Consider the following 21,199-nt stretch of genomic DNA (forward strand, 5'->3'; position numbering starts at 1 on the left):
TTCCATATTTCATAAGCTTTAACAGAGCCAACTATACATATAGATTGGTCAACTCTGCATCAGTTGGACACACTCTGATGCACATTCTTTATTGTATGCTTGCCTCACAAAGCAGTATTTGCCATGGTCCAACTTACACAATCTTTGTTTATAAAGCTATGAGCAATAACTTACATGGACACCCTCTTATGAATGCAAATAAATAAAGTTTTAAATACAGTAGCGATGTAGCATGTACTAGGTGGTAAAATAAATAAGGTTTATAATTATAGAAGAAAGAGAGATACAGATTGAGTTAGTGAGAGGGAGAGAGAGAGAGAGAGAAAGAGAATAAAATAAGAGGCAAGTGGGGCAAACTTAGTAGAGTAAAAATGTAGTACAAGGATTCTCCAGCAAAAGAGAACAAAATCAAAATATGATGTACATAAATATAATAGTCCATCTGGAATGCTCCCCAAGGAGAGGAGAATGTGCATACATTGTGTGAGGATCTGTTAAATATGTTGACTAGGGTAATAATATATCTGTAAAGAGCTAAAAGACATCTTCAATGTATATATCAAGCCAGAATACTATTATCATTATATTATGCATCGACACATGATTGGAAAACAAAAAAGCAACATATTATAAACATATAAACCATACATTTACCATATAATCCTTGCATGATATATAATTTTGCATTATTATACTATATTATAATTGCATAATTATACTATATAAATTGCATAATTATATTACTTCAAAATTGTCATTCACCTAATTCCCAATAGCACACTTTAATATTGTCTTGTTACTGCTATTGGCACAACAGTTCTTAAAAACTGGATATATCATGAATATGAATAATTAGATTGTCAATCAAACCAGCCAAAATAGTATGCATGCACTATATATTCCCATTGCATACAAAAAAGATAAATGCGACTGGTTCCTGCCTCTGGTGATGTGTATGTTCATTGATGATTGATTTTATGACCTTTAACATCTGACCTCATGAACACAAACTCATTCAATCTTTTCATGCTCATTCATATTTTGACCAAATTTGGTTTGCATTTGTTTCACGCTTTTCAAGTTATTGTGGTAAAAGGCTATTTTCTGGTAGTTGTTGACAATTTGATGATCATGTGACCTTTGACCTCTTACATTAAAAATCTAATCGGTTAGTCTTTCTATGCTCATACATACATGTTCTTGATCACAGTCTGATTAAAATCTGCTGATCATAAAAGTATCGCAGTAGCGAAAAGAGGAATGAATTTACGGACGAGTGACAAGAAAACAGAAAACACAAGGCCTCCAGCACCACCTTGGGCAGAGGACAAAAAACAAAAAACAAACAAACCTAAAACAATAACGATAAATTAAATCACAGCAAATACTATACTATACATATACTTTTTTTCCATTGTTAGACATAAAAAAACCTTTCAGGTACAAGTACATTAAGCAGCATTATGTACATTAGCAGGTAATATGTGGTCTATTATTTCAGCCTTGATGATGAACATACATGAGAGGGCAACCAAAGTTCATGCACATTAAACAAAATAAGAATATGATATTCTATCCATGATTTCTTGTTTTTCACATAAATTCAATAAGATATATTACTACCAAATAGACAGCAAAATATTTACACTAAAAATGGGCGCAACTAGAAAAATTTATTGTCCAACTACAATCCAGCGATATCACAATCTCAAAATTCCCTGTCGAACCGGAATGAGCTACAAGTAAAGAATAAGTTATGCATGAGAGTTTACAAGTGATTTATGATAAAAAGCAATTCGTCAAAGGTAAGGTAATTGCATAAATGTAAGGCAAAATTTCTTTCTATTTACAGTTTTGATTACATCGTCTCTTAAAATACAGATTTCCAAACCCTTGTTGGCAAGTTCATAATTTTGCAGAACGGACACAAAAGACTGAATCATTTGCCGATCTCTTGACTTTTTTAAATCATAATTTCGCAACCGATAACATAGGAAATTTTGTTAGTAGTTAATTTTATGTTTCTGTTTCCATTGGTGGTATCAGATTTTTCAAAATCTTACCGATATTTACTAGAATGGAACTGTGTGGGAATCAAGGTCATGAGCGAACTATGGTCACACCACCATAAAATAAGGATTAACAAGGTATGTTCCAATACCGTTTGGAATTTTAACTATGTAAAAAAAAAGGTGACATGATAGGGTTAGGATTAATCGACCTTCAAAGAGTTTGACCAGCAAACCATTAATGCATTCTCAAATATTTCTGTAAGATACCACCAATGCATTCTCCAATATGTGTCCAGAGAGATTCAGCTGTTTTCTGAGTGTAAGACAGCGACAAATTATTCTTGTGCACATGATTTGTAATATTCACACTTGTTACTTTAACCCTAGCAGGGCCAACAGCTTCACAAATATAGACATGTAAATGTATCACCAGTTATTAAAAGTGTTGTCAGACAATACTCCAATCAAAACGCTTCTTTCATTGATCATCTACATATAAACCAAGTGCTCTGACAAAGAATTTCATATACATATCATGAACCAATTTTAGATTTCAAGACAAAAAAGCACACTATTGGATACATTTCATTTTGATCCGTGTAAACCATCTTTGGCACTGAACGGGTTAAGAGCTCATAACTATATTTTTTCTATTACAGTTGGGTTAGGGTCAACATAGGGGGCAAAATAGCAGTTTCCAGCACTGCCCGACATCAATTAATCTATGATTGTTCAGATGCAACATACAGGTATATCATTGTTTCTAGTCCAATTTGAAGTACATTTTCTTGTTCCTTTGAAATACATGTACTGTTATAGTTCTTGGCAAGTCTGTCTATGCTGTGACTGGCCACTCAACTGCTCATTATTGGCCTCTTACTGCTGTCAATCATTATAATAGTCTCATTTCCCATTTGGTGGACAATAGGTTAAGTAAGTGCCCTTGTCGAGGTTAAGCACTAGGTTTAGCGACTATAGCGTTAACATGTTTCTCCCGTTACTGAGCAGGTCGAGAAGCACTTGGGCTCTGTATTAATGGACGTCTGATCCATTGGTCAGATTAGTCTTGGATAGGAGACCATCATGATGACCATTCGCAAGATCCACTGATGACCTGCTGCTGTTAATGAAAGAAACATGGCAGATTAGAATAAAACCCTTGAACAGAAAGTGGACAAATTCATTCCTCTACCTCAAACATATAATTTTAGGTAATATTAATACATAAAAGAAATCTAAATCTGTCTGTCATCTAGAAGAGAATCCAAATCAATCAAGCTTCCTACCCTTCCCCACTCAGAAAAAAAAAAATTGGCTATAATTTTTTGCTCTAAAACCAAATTCTCATCACAACTGCATTGCTGCTCTAACACAGTATGTGCATCATTAGAGACCAAGACCTGTTTTATATTCCAATTTTTAAAATTACTTTATTAAGAGTGTCAAACATTATGAAACATGCACAAGCATCACAAGAAGCAAGAAATGAATTAATGTGCTGTGCAGATTATACATCATTGAATGGAAAACTCAATATAAAATAAAATTTTCAGATAGAAAATAAACACTTTAAACTGGCATCATACATTTTACATGTACATATATAGATACATTCCCATCCTTTCCCTTAAATATTAACATTGTTTTTCAGCAATAAATAACACATGAATTGTACATTGCATATGTATGGATAAGTTTATAAAGTTGTCTTCTAAATTATATTACATTTGAAACGTCGAGCCCCTCCTACCACCCATCCTCTCCTCACTACAACCCATACCGGTGCTATAGTTCTCTTTAGGACTATACTCAAGAAAGATTACTAACAGTCCTTTTCAGAACAACACACTTGCAAGGAAGATTACCAATAGTTCTTTTCAGGACTCCCAAATGCTCCCTCTCACATGGTGCAACCGTAAACCTAATATACTGACAATAATACCACTGTTGACATGTTTACAAAAAGATGTGTTAATCCCTATCCATAATCATTAGTAATTTGTTACCATTATAGTATTTCTTCATGTATTGATTCCTGAAATATCTTTTTGAGGGTAAAGTGTTACTTACCTGACTGAGTTACCCATGCCGCTGCTAAGAGATGTCTTGATGGATGGCTGAGGGTAGCCACCATAGCTAGGTACCCCACCTATTGATCGGTTGATCTCCTGCATGAAGCAAATATGGATGGGAATTCCTTTGTATCACACAAAGCTACTTATATCTACAGCAAATTTGATATAAAGGTAAGAGTATGTGTATAAAAGATACTAGTATTGTCTCGCCTGCACCTCGTAATGCGGGTGAGAAAGCAATACACATACATGTACATGTACGACAACTATGCCATTTCAGGCTTTCGACAGTTTAGGCAGTGAATTTTGGTTCTGGCTGTTTACACTACCGGTAACAGTCTTGCATAGACTTTATATTCCTGGACAATGAGAAAACTGTATGCTGTTAATAATATCTCAAACTTTACTCTTAGTGAGGAAACAAAAAAAAGTACTGAAACGTGGAACACGTCAGGGATGCCTTCTGTCTCCTCTTCTCTTCTGCCGTGACCCCAAATCTTCTTGTGATTGTTCATTCCTCATATATAAGTAAAGGTGAATATGAGGTTTGATGAAACTGTAGTGGATCGATCTTTGAGATATTTATCTAAGATGGCCTTGTACTTTTGACCTCGTCATCAAAAGGTACATACAGGTTAAATGGAGACATTAACACCAACCTACACATTTAGTCTTGTTCTTTGTAGTGTTTGCTCACACTTGAAGCATGCATGTATTTTACATTAACATCTCATTCTGTTTTGAGCCACAGAGATAGTCGGCCCAAATCCCTGTATTTGCGTCATAGGTCAGGTCCCTTAGACCCATCCGATGTGAATGTGAATGTGAATGTGAATGTGAAGGTGAAGGTTGATGCAAAGGCATCATTATTGGTTCTCCAGATTGGTTCTTCAGATTGGTTCTTCAGATTGGTTCTTCAGATTGGTTCTTCAGATTGGTTCTCCAGATTGGTTCTTCAGATTGGTTCTTCAGATTGGTTCTTCAGATTGGTTCTTCAGATTGGTTCTTCAGATTGGTTCTTCAGATTGGTTCTTCAGATTGGTTCTTCAGATTGGTTCTTCAGATTGGTTCTCCAGATTGGTTCTTCAGATTGGTTCTTCAGATTGGTTCTTCAGATTGGTTCTCCAGATTGGTTCTTCAGATTGGTTCTTCAGATTGGTTCTTCAGATTGGTTCTTCAGATTGGTTCTTCAGATTGGTTCTTCAGATTGGTTCTTCAGATTGGTTCTTCAGATTGGTTCTTCAGATTGGTTCTTCAGATTCACATACAAACTGTTACTGGTAAATAGCCCTTCTGATTCTCATGAGATGATACACTGTAAGTTCAGCTTGACTTTGATATAGATGATTTATAAATAAACATAAAATGAGAGAAATGGTAAGACACTGAAAAGCTGAACCTACATCCTTCTGCTTCTCCAGCCTGTACTCTCTGACCAGCTTCTCTAGGGCCATCCTCTGCTTGGACAGTGTATCAATGCGCTCCTGAAGCATACCATTCTCTCTCTCTAGGAACTTGATCCTATAATCCTGGGTACCGATTCCATGGCTCTGGTCTCTTACCATCTCTTCCAACTCAGTGAACCTGCAAGGATAGGACAGGTACACAGACAAGGTCATGCAAATTAACAATAGCAATACCAACGGCAATGACAGTTACAATAGCAATAGCAATAATAATAATAATAAATAATATGGATATTTATATAGCGCCGGTATCCACCAGGCTCTGACGCTCATGGCTCTGTACATATTACAATCACAAACATATCACTTTCGTAACTAAAATGAAAGTAAACTAAAACAACACAAATTATTACGCTACATTGAAATAATTAAATAGCACTGTTTAGAAAGAGATGGGTTTTTAGAGCAACTTTGAAGTCATGAAGGGCAGTTAAATTATGAATACTAAGTGGCAGCTTATTCCAAAGGGACGGACCAGAATGAGAAAAGGCTCTATCCCCCCAAGAACTGCGCGTCAATGTACTTGAAAATGACAACTGAAATGATGATGACCCGTCTGCGACAATCCCTGCAGGATCTAACATATCAAGAATCATGTGGAAAGGTATTGGGAGATACAATAGACTTTGAGTGCAGGCAGGCAGGGCCCTCGGACCATGGACCATCCATTTACCACTGTGACATGCTGACGGAAACATGCTTTGGAAGGGACCTGGCTAGATATTGGGAAGTATAGTTAACAAGAGATGATGATGATGGTAGATGACTTACTTGGTTAGATGTTCCCTGTGTTCTGCGAGTAAGGTTTGGTGTTTATTGTCCATAGTAGAGTGGGAATGGTTTGTCGCTGTCAATTCAGACCTTGCTGCTTTCAATTCTTCCTGTAACTTCATTAGACTATCACCCAGCATGCCTTTCTGCTTGGCAAACAAATCCCTACAAATCAAAAAGAAGAAATGGGCTCATATCAACCATAATAACATTAACAAAGTTATGACATTTCGAAAGTATAACAAATTCCATGAATCTTCTTACATTTGTACTGAAAAAGTACATAACATATAGCAAATGTACATAACGGTACATGTGCAAATGTCATAAGTACTTTTCATCCCTAATAAACTTTCTTCACTTAACAGCACTTCACTTGGTAAATTGCTGTTTGGTCTACAACCACTTCATCTACTACCCAACTGGTCTATTCCCATATGGTCTACACTAGACCGTCTACTACCCAACTGGTCTATTCCCATATGGTCTACACTAGACCGTCTACTACCCAACTGGTCTATTCCCATATGGTCTACACCCAGGCCGTCTACTACCCAACTGGTCTATTCCCATATGGTCTACACTAGGCCGTCTACTACCCAACTGGTCTATCTCCATTTGGTCTACACCCAGTCCGTCTACTACCCAACTGGTCTATTCCCATATGGTCTACACTAGACCGTCGACTACCCAACTGGTCTATTCCCATATGGTCTACACTAGACCGTCTACTACCCAACTGGTCTATTCCCATATGGTCTACACTAGACCGTCTACTACCCAACTGGTCTATTCCCATATGGTCTACACCCAGGCCGTCTACTACCCAACTCGTCTATTCCCATATGGTCTACACTAGGCCGTCTACTACCCAACTGGTCTATCTCCATTTGGTCTACACCCAGTCCGTCTACTACCCAACTGGTCTATTCCCATATGGTCTACACTAGACCGTCTACTACCCAACTGGTCTATTCCCATATGGTCTACACCCAGGCCGTCTACTACCCAACTGGTCTATTCCCATATGGTCTACACTAGGCCGTCTACTACCCAACTGGTCTATCTCCATTTGGTCTACACCCAGTCCGTCTACTACCCAACTGGTCTATTCCCATATGGTCTACACTAGACCGTCTACTACCCAACTGGTCTATTCCCATATGGTCTACACTAGACCGCCTACTACCCAACTGGTCTATTCCCATATGGTCTACATTAGACCGCCTACTACCCATGTGGTCTATTCCCATATGGTCTACACTAGACCGTCTACTACCCAACTGGTCTATTCCCATATGGTCTACACTAGACCGTCGACTACCCAACTGGTCTATTCCCATATGGTCTACACTAGACCGTCTACTACCCAACAGGTCTATTCCCATATGGTCTACACTAGACCGTCTACTACCCAACTGGTCTATTCCCATATGGTCTACACTAGACCGTCTACTACCCATGTGGTCTATTCCCATATGGTCTACACTAGACCGTCTACTACCCAACTGGTCTATTCCCATATGGTCTACACTAGACCGTCTGCTACCCAACTGGTCTATTCCCATATGGTCTACACTAGACCGTCTACTACCCAACTGGTCTACTCCCATATGGTCTACACTAGACCGTCTACTACCCATGTGGTCTATTAATCCCCTACTGATCATTTGGTCTAATTTCGATTTGGTCTATAATCTCCAATAAGTCTACTATACCCATTCGGTCTATTGTTCATTTAGTCTGATTCCCAGTTTGTCTAATGCCCATTTCGTCTACTATCCATATGGTCTAATAATCATAAGTAATTATAATCATCACATTATTATAAAACCTTGTGCACAGTAGACGAAATGGGCATTGGACAAACTGGGAAATAGACCGTCTGAAACCAAAGGGCTTCACCTCACCTAATTGTAACAAAATATAAACATCCTGACATTCTTACTTAAAGTGAACATTTACAGACTTTTTTTGCTTTTGAAGTAGTGCTCCATTAATTTGATGAATGCAAAGTATCATTATCCTGCTTTTCTAAACACAAGTTGGTCTATATAACTAGCCTTTACATTTTGAGCTTTGTATTGCTCTTAATTGTTGGTACAGTACAGTACAGAGCCTAAGGGCCTCTCTTCTTTCTGCTATTCATGAGACCACTTTCAGATTACTTGTCCAAAACACATTTACATTACCTTGCTTGTTGCATCTTAATCTTGGTATTGTTTTTGTGGTCCTGGTACTTGCGTATCTGAGCATCTAGCTGGGCTGAGATACGGGCTAGTTCTTGGCTCAGGTTATCCCTCTCTGCTTGGAGGTTGCCAACTTGCTGAAGCAGCGATGATCTGCTCTGCTCTGACATGTTATGCTGCAAAGAAGTAACAGGGCTATTCTTTATAAAGTGAAACAAATTGGTCACGAATGTGAATACCCTTCTTCTGATGGTGGTAAGATTACTATCTATACATCCAAATTGAGAGATTTCTGCTACAAGATATAAAGTACTGACAAATTACACAGATTTTTTTTTTAGGATTTTAGTCACATATGTGACTGAGAATGGCTAAACATTAATTTCTTGTCTTAATTTGGGAAGTGATGCCAATCTATCAAAGAATATTACAGAACAGTTAGGGGAAGAAAATCAAATCAATTCTATTCATGTTTTGAAATTCGGATGTCAAATTGAAAAGAAGACGTCAAAGGAAATTTGAAAAAACATGTAAAAACAAAAAGAGTAGAAATCATTCCACAATTCCAGTTTCTTATTTCGCTTCTGCCCTTAACTGTTAAGGAGATGGATGGAACTATTCTTGAAATATCATGATGAACACAAAAAGCCTATAATTACATGTCAACTATAATCTTTGACCTTTGATCGGATTGTCTTCCTATGGTGATACATATTGTCACCAGGTTTGAAGTTCATGAACCTCAGGTGGTTCTTGAGATTACGCAATAACTTTTGTATGAACTGTCACATAAAATTTAAACTGGTGTATAAAAATGGAAAGGTGTAAAAAGTGAAATTCTACATATCTTTCTTTAATACCAACACAAACCAAGTTTTAGGTTTGTACAAAGTGAATAATGCGCAATGTATACCCTTGTCTCATATGTAGAAATCAGTGCACCTAATGAGAATAACTAGATACAGCTTCAATGGTCATGGTTGGGGCCAGTTAACAAACATAAACAATTCAGGTCTATTACTATCATCATTACATGTACCTTATCATTGACACTCCTACTAGTATCTTCTGCCTGATAGAGTTTGGATTGGATTCCTATGAGCTGATCTTTCAGGTCCTGGTTCTCTTACCTTATCATTGACACTCCTACTAGTATCTTCAGCATGATAGAGTTTGGATTGGATTCCTATTAGCTGATCTTTCAGGTCCTGGTTCTCTTTCCTCAGCTGGTCTTCTATGTCTCTGGATGTCTTGCACTGCTGGCGTAAATCGTCTATCTGCTGAGTCATCACAGATCTAAGTAAAATGAGGATCATTACCCAATATCACTAGAACAGTCAATTTCATCTTTTGATCTCCATATGGAACAATCATGGGAGTGATGGATGATGGAGATAAGGAAATACTATGATGTTGGTGTCTACTTCGGTGTCAACTCTTTCTTATGGTCATCGCTCTTTCTGCAAAGCTTCTGCTGAACTTTGGAAAAAACTACTTTAAAATGTCAAAAACTGTCTGACTGTTAACCAATCAAAAATTATTTAGACATATTTGTGGCTAATACACCCAGTAAATAAGAAAAATTCAAAACTTGTGTTAAGAGACATATATTCAAAATTGTTTTTGATGATTAACTTACTCTGTTCACATTAATGTATATGTAATTTGTAGGTTCATTTGGATTTTCTTTTTGTTTTGTTTAATATGTAATTGTTTATCAAATCATTGTATTTTGTTTGTTATAGCGCTTAGAGACTTCGATGGTAAGCACTTTATAAGCACCGTTTTTATGATCATTATTATGATAGGGATATAGGATGATGGTAGTGGTGGTAGTAGTAATGATATACCATCATTGTTTATCCCTATCTCCATCATCCATAATCACCTAGCTCGATCTGTCCAATATCACTGGCAATACATGTAGCCCTCACTCTGTCATCACAATCAATCACCATTGGTCATTACAAATAATCATAATCATTCATCACAAATCAATTTACAATTCTCATCACTGCCAGAGCAATGCATATCATCAAACATCATCACTACATTTCCTAAGCTAAATTTTTATGTAAAGTACTCACTTACCTTTGTAACTTATCATCTTGGATCTGTGATTTCAGTCTTACAGCCTCATCATGTCTGTCCTGGAGTTGCACCTTGAGAGCACCAAAGTCTTTAAGATGCACCTCAGTAGCTTGCAGTCTTAGTGATGTTTGGTCCAGTTCGGTTTGGAGCTCTGGAATCTGAAGAAAGCGAGTATTGAGATGGTCAGGTACTGATTCAGAGGAACACTTGAACCTTATAAATACTCACAGAATGCTCTTACCCACCTTATACACATTGACCACATTTTACATCTATGTTTTTAATTTTCAAACATTGACAGGAATGTTGACTAGGGTTCAAATTCCAAGAAAAAGTAGTGGCCGAGCATAAACTTCTTTGTTTACTGGTAATTGGTAGAAACTAGGCATCAAGTATAGAAACTTAGAAAGAGTGAATTTCCACAATCAATTATCAATTTCAAATTGGATTTTCCAGGTCAATGTGACAGTAATTTTGTTTATTCTTCCTTTCATTTTCTAATGCTTATTATAGAAACATCTCATCATAAAAAAAATTGGCAATTTAAACAATTTTCAACATTGCTAAATATATTACTCATTGCGGATGTAGTATTAAAAATAATATCGCTAGTGATATTTGTTTGTCTCGCAATGTATGGTCAACAAGGGATCTAAAAGAATTTTCAAAATGTTTTCCATAGTTATACATGCATTTGGGGATTTGAAATGTGATAAGAATATGAATGCGCATGTCAAAATATCAGTATAGCCATGAGGGCTAAGATTTTTTTTCCAGATCCAAAAAATCAAGGTACTTTTTAACATGCCGTGACGATGTGAAATGAAATATCTAATTCTGAGGAAGTAAACTTCCATTTCTCCAAAATTACATCTTTTACTACATACTATCAACATCATGCATAATTGACAGTAGAGGTGTTGGCCACAGGGGATGGCCACAAATGGTGTCCATGAGGCACTCTGATCCCAATGCTTAGATAATTTGTAGTGTGACTTTATGCAACTTTGGAAATTTTTCTTTTTGTAAACATGTAAGTATTTATCAATGTTTTGCGTTAAAAGTGATTTTTGTATTACTGAATCAGTTATTGTTATTGTTGTTGTTTTTTCTCATAAAATAATAATTCATAATAATTACTTTTACAGGGGGGGGGCTTACACCCTATAAGCTCTGCTTTTTAGTTGGCCCTCCTTCCCTTTCAATTTCATGTATAATTTGTTAATGTATTGTATTGTGCAAATTGATCTATATGTATATGAATATGTGAATATGTTAAAATGTACCATCATTGTAAATATGAACGATTGAAAGAGGAAAAATAAATGAATTGAATTGAATTGACTTGAATTGAATTGAAGACTATAATATTTCCTTAACTATTTATATATTCACACTGGAGATGAATTTGTGTATCTTATAAATTGTTTTAATGAAGTTGCAAGGTCAAATGGGGTCAGATCCACAGAAACTTGCTTGCTAATTTCATCGCTGCACACTGCCTGATGACTCAGCGCACACTATTACTACAAAGCAAACACAAGCACATATAGTGAAGAGTTTAGAGCCCAAACCAAGCATTAATTATTAACCTTCCTCTCTGCAGCCTGAGCTCGCTGCTGAACTTTACTCAGGGTAGTCGTCACGGCAACTGTCTCTGCATGATGCATATCCTTTGCTGCTTCTTGGTGACGATACTGATTGGTTAACTGCGGAGGGGTCAAAATGGATTAACCAATGAAGAATGGTGTTATATAATGATTATGCAGGGATTAACAAATGGGGAATGGTTTTTAATATATGATTTGCAATAACATGCAAGGGATTATTACATGCCAGGTTAGTAAGTATGATGGAATGTCCTGTTCTGGAATTGGAACTTTTGTTTCATTTTGAATGCTCTAAAGAAAACTGGAGAGTAAAGTGCTGTTACTTAATATCAGTTTGTTATAAAATGATCAATATGAAAAACGAGAGCAATTTTGGTTAAAGAGCTGTAGGTTTCCTTCCAGATCTTACAAATTTGCAAATTATAAGTTTCTATGCACAGCTAAAGTAAACAGAACTAAACAGATTAAGACAAATGTATTATCATTTTTTGTTGTTGTTACTTGTTGGAATGAATAAACAATATTATTATCATTAAACCATTAGGATTTTCACAAAGACAAGTTCTATGGATGGTATACAATATTCTTATTATGGAGTGTGTATTAAACAATTGGAAAGATATTCATTCATGCAAATATATGCTAACCTTAACCCCAAAAAGGAGACAAAATAATCAGACCACTGCTGATCAGAAATATTGAAATTGGAACCCCATTAATGTATTAGGCATTGCCTGATGACTTTACTTTTAATTTAGCATTGTCATTTAATTAGTGTGAATACTGTACATGCATATATATTTACAGCTTAGGTATAAAGGTGTTGAATATGAGTATGATAAATGGGGTTTGGAAAGAGTTTTGATAAAAGAAGGTGATTAGGTGAAATAAATGTGTAGGGATATTAAGGTTAACGCCAGAATAGATGGTGGAAGGGAATATGTCGAAAGGGAGTTGTGGTGAAAGAGGCGACATGAAAGGGGGTGTAGTATAAGTGCATATGATGAAAGGGGTGTACAAGAGGTCAGTAGAATGGGGGTATGGTAGAGGGGATATGAGAAGGGAGTGGAGTAACAATGATATGATGAGAAGGATGTTAAAGTATTAAAAGTGGTGTAGTAGAGGTTGTTTGGAGAAGAAAAGTAGTACTGGGACTTAGAGAGAAAAACCTGGACTGCAAAATCTGCAATATTTTGTTCCGGAAACTGGAGAAACAGGAGTATCTGTTAAGTTTTGATCTTCAAGTAGGGATGAAATCATGTGCGTTGTCAAGGCCATGCCTACTGTGCTGTCAGAAGCGGAATTATGCGATAATAAAAATATCTATCATCTGTTTCACTTGAGATTACAATTATTCCAGTTGGCCTAATGTTATTACAATGATTTTCAGATAAAGAGGTGATTCAGAATTTTAATCTATTCAACCCATGGTCCATTGTCTTGATTGACTTCCATTTCACCTATGTTTCATAATTTTTCAAGACGGCCCAAAATAAGTTATGAGCATCGTTAGATCTTCTTCTTCTTCTTCTTTACGTGCCATGTCCTGAGACGTTGGCGACCATGGAATGCCACAACTCTCTGTCCCATATTCTATGAAGTAATTCATTCTCCCCGATAAAGAAGTGATTTGCTATTTTTATCCTCTTACTTCCATGTCACTAACATTACAGTTTCTGTAGGAAGGCTAGACATAAGTATGATCATTATACAATTAAAATTTTTTTTTTTTAATTTAAATCAATTCAGCTGTTACTTGAAGGAAAATTTTTTAAAGGGCATGAAATATATTGACATCATCCGGTCAATATAGGTAACAAAATAAATGTTAGAATAAAGAAAAGTTTGCATCAGATCATGCAAGCGTTTTAACAAAGTTTTTTCCAGTTTTCACAGATTCTACTTCCAACCAGAACCAGCCAGGACATAGACCGGAAGCCTGAAGCAGAAGGCTCCTGGGCTTTGGTCTGGTTTAACTCCAAGCACTAGAAAAGGGATGTGGTAGAAAGTGGGTGTGGTGGGTGGAAGCCCAAAGCAGAAGGCTCCTGGGCTTTGGTCTGGTTTGACTCCCAGCACTAGAAAAGGGATGTGGTAGAAAGTGGGTGTGGTGAGTGGAAGCTAGAGGCTGTGGTAAAGATACTAGGGGGTAGAGTGGGAGAAAGTGGTTAAGTTGAGGGGGGGGGGGGAGGTGGCAGAATAATGTAGTTTTAGTTTATGATTAGATTCCCTGCTTACCCTTGTTAATTCAGACTCCAATTCATGTTTGGATTTTTCTGCCTCTGACAGCCGGTCCATCATGCCTTTCAATTGGCTCCACAGCTAGAGGAGAGAGAATTCATGTACATAATATAACAATACACATTCACCTTTTGACCTTGCACGTATACAATTCTACACGATTAATCAATTCTAATGCTGTAATCTCTCAAAAAAATACATGTACAATACCTAAATCTGTCCCTATAACCAGAGAAAAGATGAACAAAGAAAGACAATAAAAGTGAAGATGATTACTGATGAGGAGAAGATGAAGTAAAGAACTAGACGACAAAATAGGAAAGGAATAAGAAGTAGAGGATGAGAGAGATATTAAAGGGAGAGAGAAATCTAAAAAAGATTAGATTAGCCAGAAAAAGATGAGGAAGATGAGGTAAAGAGGAAGGGAAAGGAAAAGATTTGATAAACAAGGAAAGATGAAATGACGGATGAAATGGACTATGGGAAGACGATGGGATAAAAATAAAAAGAAAGAGTTGTCAAAATACTGTGGGGATGATTACCTTGGTCATTTCTTCTTCCAACACCTTGTTCCTCGACTCCACGTCTGACCTTCGTCTTGTTTCTTCATTCACCTTTTCCCCTGTTCTGCTTTCATCCAGTGAGAGGCGTCCTACCTCTCTCCTCAGTTGGGTTATTTCCTATTTTTATCAACATAGATGTGTAAAATTATTCATCATTTAAAATGAAATATCAGAACAACTCATTTTGTCAGCAAGAGTCTACGATCCATTAAAGGTCTTATAATCATTTAATCACAAATAATAATAATCATCAAATGATTATTAGCCCTCATGGACAGTAGACAAAATGGGCATTAGACAGACTGGCAATTAGACCGACTGGCAATTAGACCAAATAAGTGATAGACGAAATGGGTATTAGACTTATTGGATATTAGACCAAAAGGAAATTGGACCAAATGACTATTAGCTGAAATGGTTATTAGACCAAATGATAAGTAGACAAAATGATTACGAGACCATGTGGATAGTAGACAGGCTGCGTGTAGACCATATGGGAATAGACTAACTGGGTAGTAAACAGCAATTCACCGTCTACACAAGTAAAATGATACTTGTACATCTAAGGTAGATGGTAAAATATCAGGGAAAATGAAGCTTTAGATTTCAGGCTTAGATCTTCTGAATATATTAGCATAATAATAATAATATTTAATTTCTATATAGCGCTTAATACAAATGTCTCTAAGCGCTTTACAAATATACTACTACCCCAGTCATTGGATTCAGCACACAATGTGTGCACGATCTCCACTCCCTGGGGAGCATTCCAGCCAGGCGTTACATGACGTTCAAAAACTGTTTGACCAACAATGACGGTCGCATCCTACCGGGTACCCATTTAACACCTAGGTGGAGAGTAGAAATTGCAGCATAATATAAGCATGCAAGCATATATTGTTAGCAATGTTAACAAATTTGGTTCTCTTATACATGTACATGACCATGAGCAGATAAAATCACAAGTTATCATCTATTTCACTTCATAAACTAAATTAAGAATAGTTGATGACTACTGAATACCACACACCCTTCTCCAAACCATTAGCTCATAAATGGTGTTACTTTCCATTGTATATTGCTTGCAAACTCTGTGATGCTATTGTAACCCAAGGTCATACCTCTACATGTACTAACCTAGAGCTGTTTGTAAATACAGTGAAACCTGTCTATAAAGACCATGTACAGGTTCCTTAATATATGTTTCAATGAGAAACCATTTTCAAGGGAAACAAAAAATGTGGTCTTTGTAGACAGGTGGTCACTAAAGCACGTTTAACTATATTTTCCAAAATATAAATATCTTGTGTCATATTATACCAATTACAATCAGACTCTAGTTTATTAAGTGATTATGTTATTAAATTGGGAGTATTAGTGTATGCCGAAATACAAAATAAAATTGCACATTTCATGTCAATCTATAATAATAATGATCCTTCTTCATGTTTCTTGATAAATATTGATTGAAGAAGGATTAGTTATGCATACATGTACATGTATCTCTATCTAACAACTTGCTTGGACTTGCCCTCAATCTTACAGGTAAAGACCAGTTTTAGAAACGCCCCAATTTCAAAAAATGAAATGGAAGCTCTTATTACCAATCATGTGAAAGAATATGTTTTGACTAATACATGATGATAACAATTTTGCCGGGAAACCGCCTACTAATTGATATATTTGGTAAATTAGTTTATCTATTGGTATGTGAGAGATAAACGCACATGTCGCGCACGTGTGCGTAGTCCCATATATATCTTTCTGTGTACAGTGTTTGTAACTTTACCAAGACTGGGCCAAATTTCTTATCATTTTGATGATTCCAGAACCTTGCATTTCACACCAATACTTATATGGTAGATGATCAACCTTTTCTGATCGATTCCACAACGTTTCTTTCACAATGCAATCGCATGACCATAACTGGTCTTTATCTTTAATACTAATTAACTCACTTAACTAATTCAGTCATGTCTATTAATTACCTGGTTTTTGGTACTGAGGTGTGTCTCAAGATCTTTAAGCCTCAACTCATCTCTCTCCAAGGTTTGATTCAGATTGGTCTTGTCTTTAGCTGCTAAAGCCTTTTCCATCTCTAACTCTCTCCTCACAGCTAGAAGCTCTATCTCCAATTTATTCTGATACACCAAATAAACAAAAATCACAATTACAAAATAAACAGTTGAACAGAAAGTATGAATAGACCATTTTAGTAATGTAATCAAATGTAATGCATAATCTTTAATAGATGCCATGTTAAAAAATTTAAATTTTGTCTGTTACAAATAATTGGTTTTTAATAGTCAAAATGTGAATTGCATACATTAATTGTTGCTAGGTAGGACAAACATCATGGATGAAAGCTAATTCACTTGCATATATATATATATATATATATATACCTAAATCATTTTCATGCAACGTAAATCTGTGCAAGCTTTCTGACAGTCAAAAGAAACGTTTGTATGAGAAATACAGCTTTGGAGTAATATGGATCCAAACAATTGTATCAATCGATTTTCAGACAAGTCACTACGAGCCAGGCATAAAGGTATAAAAACAAAGTTTTTGAATCTTTAATATTTTTTCATCATTTTGCTTTAAAAAAATTATATAGAGATAATTTCAACTAACACTGTACACACTGAAATATGTAGTACTGATATGGTCAAACACTTTAAAATGTGTTTTTCTAGAAATGTACTGATCCCCTTGCTATGGATTTGTTTGTGCCTGTCTATAAGGGGTGTTTCACAAAGATCTCAAGTCAAACTTAACTTTAAGTTGGACTTAAAAATTATGGAGAGCCATTTGTAGCCTTAAAATAAAAATTCAAGTACTTAGACTTTTTATAAATTCCACATCAAGAACAAGAAATCTCCTTGATAATAGAAAATATGAATGATTTAAATCAACATTCATGCCTATTAAATAACTTTTACAAAATATTTGTATAGATGCTAACGGCTTCCCATAATTGCTAAGTCCAACTTAGGACCTTTGTGAAACACCCCCTGGTCAGATAACTCACTTGTCCATCTCTACTACTATCATAGTGCTTAAAGAGTTCAGCAGACCTCCTTCCTAGCTCTCCTTGAATCTTTGTGAACCCCCCCCCCTCCCTGGTCAGATAGCACTCACTTGTCCATCTCTACTACTATCATAGTGCTTAAAGAGCTCAGCAGACCTCCTTCCTAGCTCTCCTTGAATCTTTGTGACCCCCCTCCCCCCCCCCCTCCCTGGTCAGATAGCACTCACCATAGTGCTTAAAGAGTTCAGCAGACCTTCTTCCTAGCTCTCCTTGAATCTTTGTGACCCCCCTCCCCCCTCCCTGGTCAGATAGCACTCACCTGTCCATCTCTACTACTATCATAGTGCTTAAAGAGTTCAGCAGACCTTCTTCCTAGCTCTCCTTGAATCTTTGTGACCCCCTCCCCCCTCCCTGGTCAGATAGCACTCACCTGTCCATCTCTACTACTATCATAGTGCTTAAAGAGTTCAGCAGACCTTCTTCCTAGCTCTCCTTGAATCTTTGTGACACCCCCCCTCCCCCCGGTCAGATAGCACTCACCTGTCCATCTCTACTACTATCATAGTGCTTAAAGAGCTCAGCAGACCTCCTTCCTAGCTCTCCTTGAATCTTTGTGACCCCCCTCCCCCCCCCCCCCCCTCCCTGGTCAGATAGCACTCACCTGTCCATCTCTACTACTATCATAGTGCTTAAAGAGCTCAGCAGACCTCCTTCCTAGCTCTCCTTGAATCTTTGTGACCCCCCCCCCCCCCCCCTCCCTGGTCAGATAGCACACACCTGTCCATCTCTACTACTATCATAGTGCTTAAAGAGTTCAGCAGACCTTCTTCCTAGCTCTCCTTGAATCTTTGTGACACCCCCCCCCCCCCTCCCCCGGTCAGATAGCACTCACCTGTCCATCTCTACTACTATCATAGTGCTTAAAGAGCTCAGCAGACCTTCTTCCTAGCTCTCCTTGAATCTTTGTGACCCCCCTCCCCCCCCCCCCTCCCTGGTCAGATAGCACTCACCTGTCCATCTCTACTACTATCATAGTGCTTAAAGAGCTCAGCAGACCTCCTTCCTAGCTCTCCTTGAATCTTTGTGACCCCCCCCCCCCCCCCCCCCCCCCCCCCCCCCCCCCCCCCCCCCCCCCCCCCCCCGGTCAGATAGCACTCACCTGTCCATCTCTACTACTATCATAGTGCTTAAAGAGCTCAGCAGACCTCCTTCCTAGCTCTCCTTGAAGTGCATCTCCTGAATGCTCAGACATCTTCAGTCTGGATGCTAGGTCTGACAAGCAAAAATAATCACCCCTCTGATTATAAATACTCAAGCTTGCAGTAAAATAACATATCATGTCGTAAATGAAAATCAGAGAACGATTGAGAAGTGAAGGAAACGTTCTTGTATTCAGCTGCTATAATCAATGACATACAAAGTCATTTTCCTGGTTTATCTTCATTGCTATTGTATGCTACTCACATTAGAACTAAATACTCTTTAAATTTTATCCTTGTACATGTATTGCAACAGGTTAAAAATAAAATTGTAAATATAAAAACAAATACCCCCGGTACAAAAATCAGTACAGAGAAGATGATTTGTACTAGGACTTTTAATAGGGCATGAAAAGCACTGGGATAGGAATCATCAAAATAAATCATGACACAATACTAGAACTAAATATATCCCTCCTTTGTTCTTTCCTCCCTATTAACTTCACTTTGTCCATTATTTTCGACTCTCCTTTCTTCTACCTGTTTACATTTCCATTTTCCTCTCCAAAAATCTATATTTTCCATGCTTAAGATGTATTGGAAGGAAGAGTGGAAGGAAGTAGACCTACAGGGAGACCCAGAATCAACAGGGCAGAGAATATCAAGAGCTGGAGTGGACTAAACCTGAAAGAGTGCACCAGAATGGCAGAAGATAGAGTGAAATGGGGAGATGTTGCAATCAACCTCCGAACCAGGAGAAGATACTTATATAGATAGATAGAAGAAGACATTGGATTCAAACCAATATCTCAAGACAGTCGATCCTTACCTCTACTTTTTCTTTTCTCAATGTCCAATTCTTGTTGCATGTACGTCTCCTTGCTTAGACTTGATTCCAGCTGTTTCAACAGAAATTAATTACAGACAATGAAAATATACTCATGAATATTCTCTTTCAAATGAAGCCTTCCATATTAAATAACAGAATTCATTATATTCAAAGATTTTCATGTGAAACATCTCCAGTATAGGGATAAAAGAAAATCTTCCTGCCAAGTCTTTAGGTCAATGGAATGTCATGCACATTTCGATGACAAATAAGGAGATTGGGCAACAAAATGAATCATTCAAAAGTTTTACAAAATTAAGGATCTAGGTATTTCATAATTTGTTTTGTTCCCTTTCTTTCTTTCCTTTTTTGTCATATTTTTTGGTGTTATTACTATTGTTAATGACTTATTGCTGATTGAATACATTGTATCTATGACTGTCTTAGCAATGAGCATCTGTACACGTTCATTTTTTAAAACACATACATGTACATGTAATATGGACAAGTTTGGCTACCGGTACTCAATTACAATGCTTTAGCTACAACAACCCTAACTCCTAAGTACGATTGTATTTCTTGTGCTCTTAATAGCTATCAGGTATGAACTATATACTACACACACAAATTGAAGCCTTTAATTTAACTCAGCTGCATGCTATAGAACCTACTCAGAAATAAATAATTAACTATCGTGTGTAGTTTATAAATCTCACTAGTTTTTCTTTACATTGCTACATATATAAGTGTTCATGCCGGTATGAAGCAATGGAAAATAACCCACTACCTGTAGTATTACAAATACAATGTGCAGCAAATCACACTGAAATAATTACTGAGTTCAGTTCAAAGTTCAAATAGCACATACATGTAATCATACAATTCATAGTATAGAAGAAAATGAACAAGTAAAACTGTGATTTAATTGTGCTATTGCATGATAATGAAAGGACACATGCAGCTACTGTTATACTTGAATATTTAACTTTTGTATCATACAAATGTGCCTAATTTGAGAAAAGAGAAGATGATTACAAACAAATAAGAACAGAAAAGAAACAAAAGTAAAAGAACAGATATAGTAATGCACCACAATGTTTATCTTTGGAATACCAAAATTGG

At 36.8% G+C, this 21,199-nt stretch overlaps 1 protein-coding gene across 7 annotated transcripts in view; it reads right to left on the reverse strand.

Moving 5' to 3' along the window:
- Positions 1-2,922: 2,922 nt before the first annotated feature.
- The window catches only part of LOC588701 (coiled-coil domain-containing protein 30), a 51,431-nt gene continuing 33,154 nt past the window's right edge, over positions 2,923-21,199 (reverse strand). For 3 of the 7 annotated variants that reach the window (XM_030987199.1, XM_030987195.1, XM_030987198.1), the window contains 13 exons: positions 20,078-20,147; positions 19,209-19,321; positions 17,004-17,156; positions 14,995-15,132; positions 14,450-14,533; positions 12,197-12,313; positions 10,605-10,762; positions 9,644-9,809; positions 8,517-8,689; positions 6,325-6,489; positions 5,491-5,671; positions 4,083-4,180; positions 2,923-3,132 (listed from right to left, as the gene is read on the reverse strand). In XM_030987199.1, coding sequence (XP_030843059.1) covers positions 3,045-3,132; positions 4,083-4,180; positions 5,491-5,671; positions 6,325-6,489; positions 8,517-8,689; positions 9,644-9,809; positions 10,605-10,762; positions 12,197-12,313; positions 14,450-14,533; positions 14,995-15,132; positions 17,004-17,156; positions 19,209-19,321; positions 20,078-20,147 — 1,704 coding nt within the window. In that variant the 3' untranslated portion in view covers positions 2,923-3,044. Of the gene's footprint in view, positions 3,133-4,082; positions 4,181-5,490; positions 5,672-6,324; positions 6,490-8,516; positions 8,690-9,552; positions 9,621-9,643; positions 9,810-10,604; positions 10,763-12,196; positions 12,314-14,449; positions 14,534-14,994; positions 15,133-17,003; positions 17,157-19,208; positions 19,322-20,077; positions 20,148-21,199 lie in introns of all 7 variants that reach the window. The other 4 variants (XM_030987196.1, XM_030987197.1, XM_030987200.1 and 1 more) reach the window with 4 other exon arrangements.

The sequence above is a fragment of the Strongylocentrotus purpuratus genome, unplaced genomic scaffold (assembly GCF_000002235.5).
Source record: "Strongylocentrotus purpuratus isolate Spur 01 unplaced genomic scaffold, Spur_5.0 spur5_scaffold_16, whole genome shotgun sequence".
Lineage (NCBI taxonomy): Eukaryota > Metazoa > Echinodermata > Echinoidea > Camarodonta > Strongylocentrotidae > Strongylocentrotus > Strongylocentrotus purpuratus.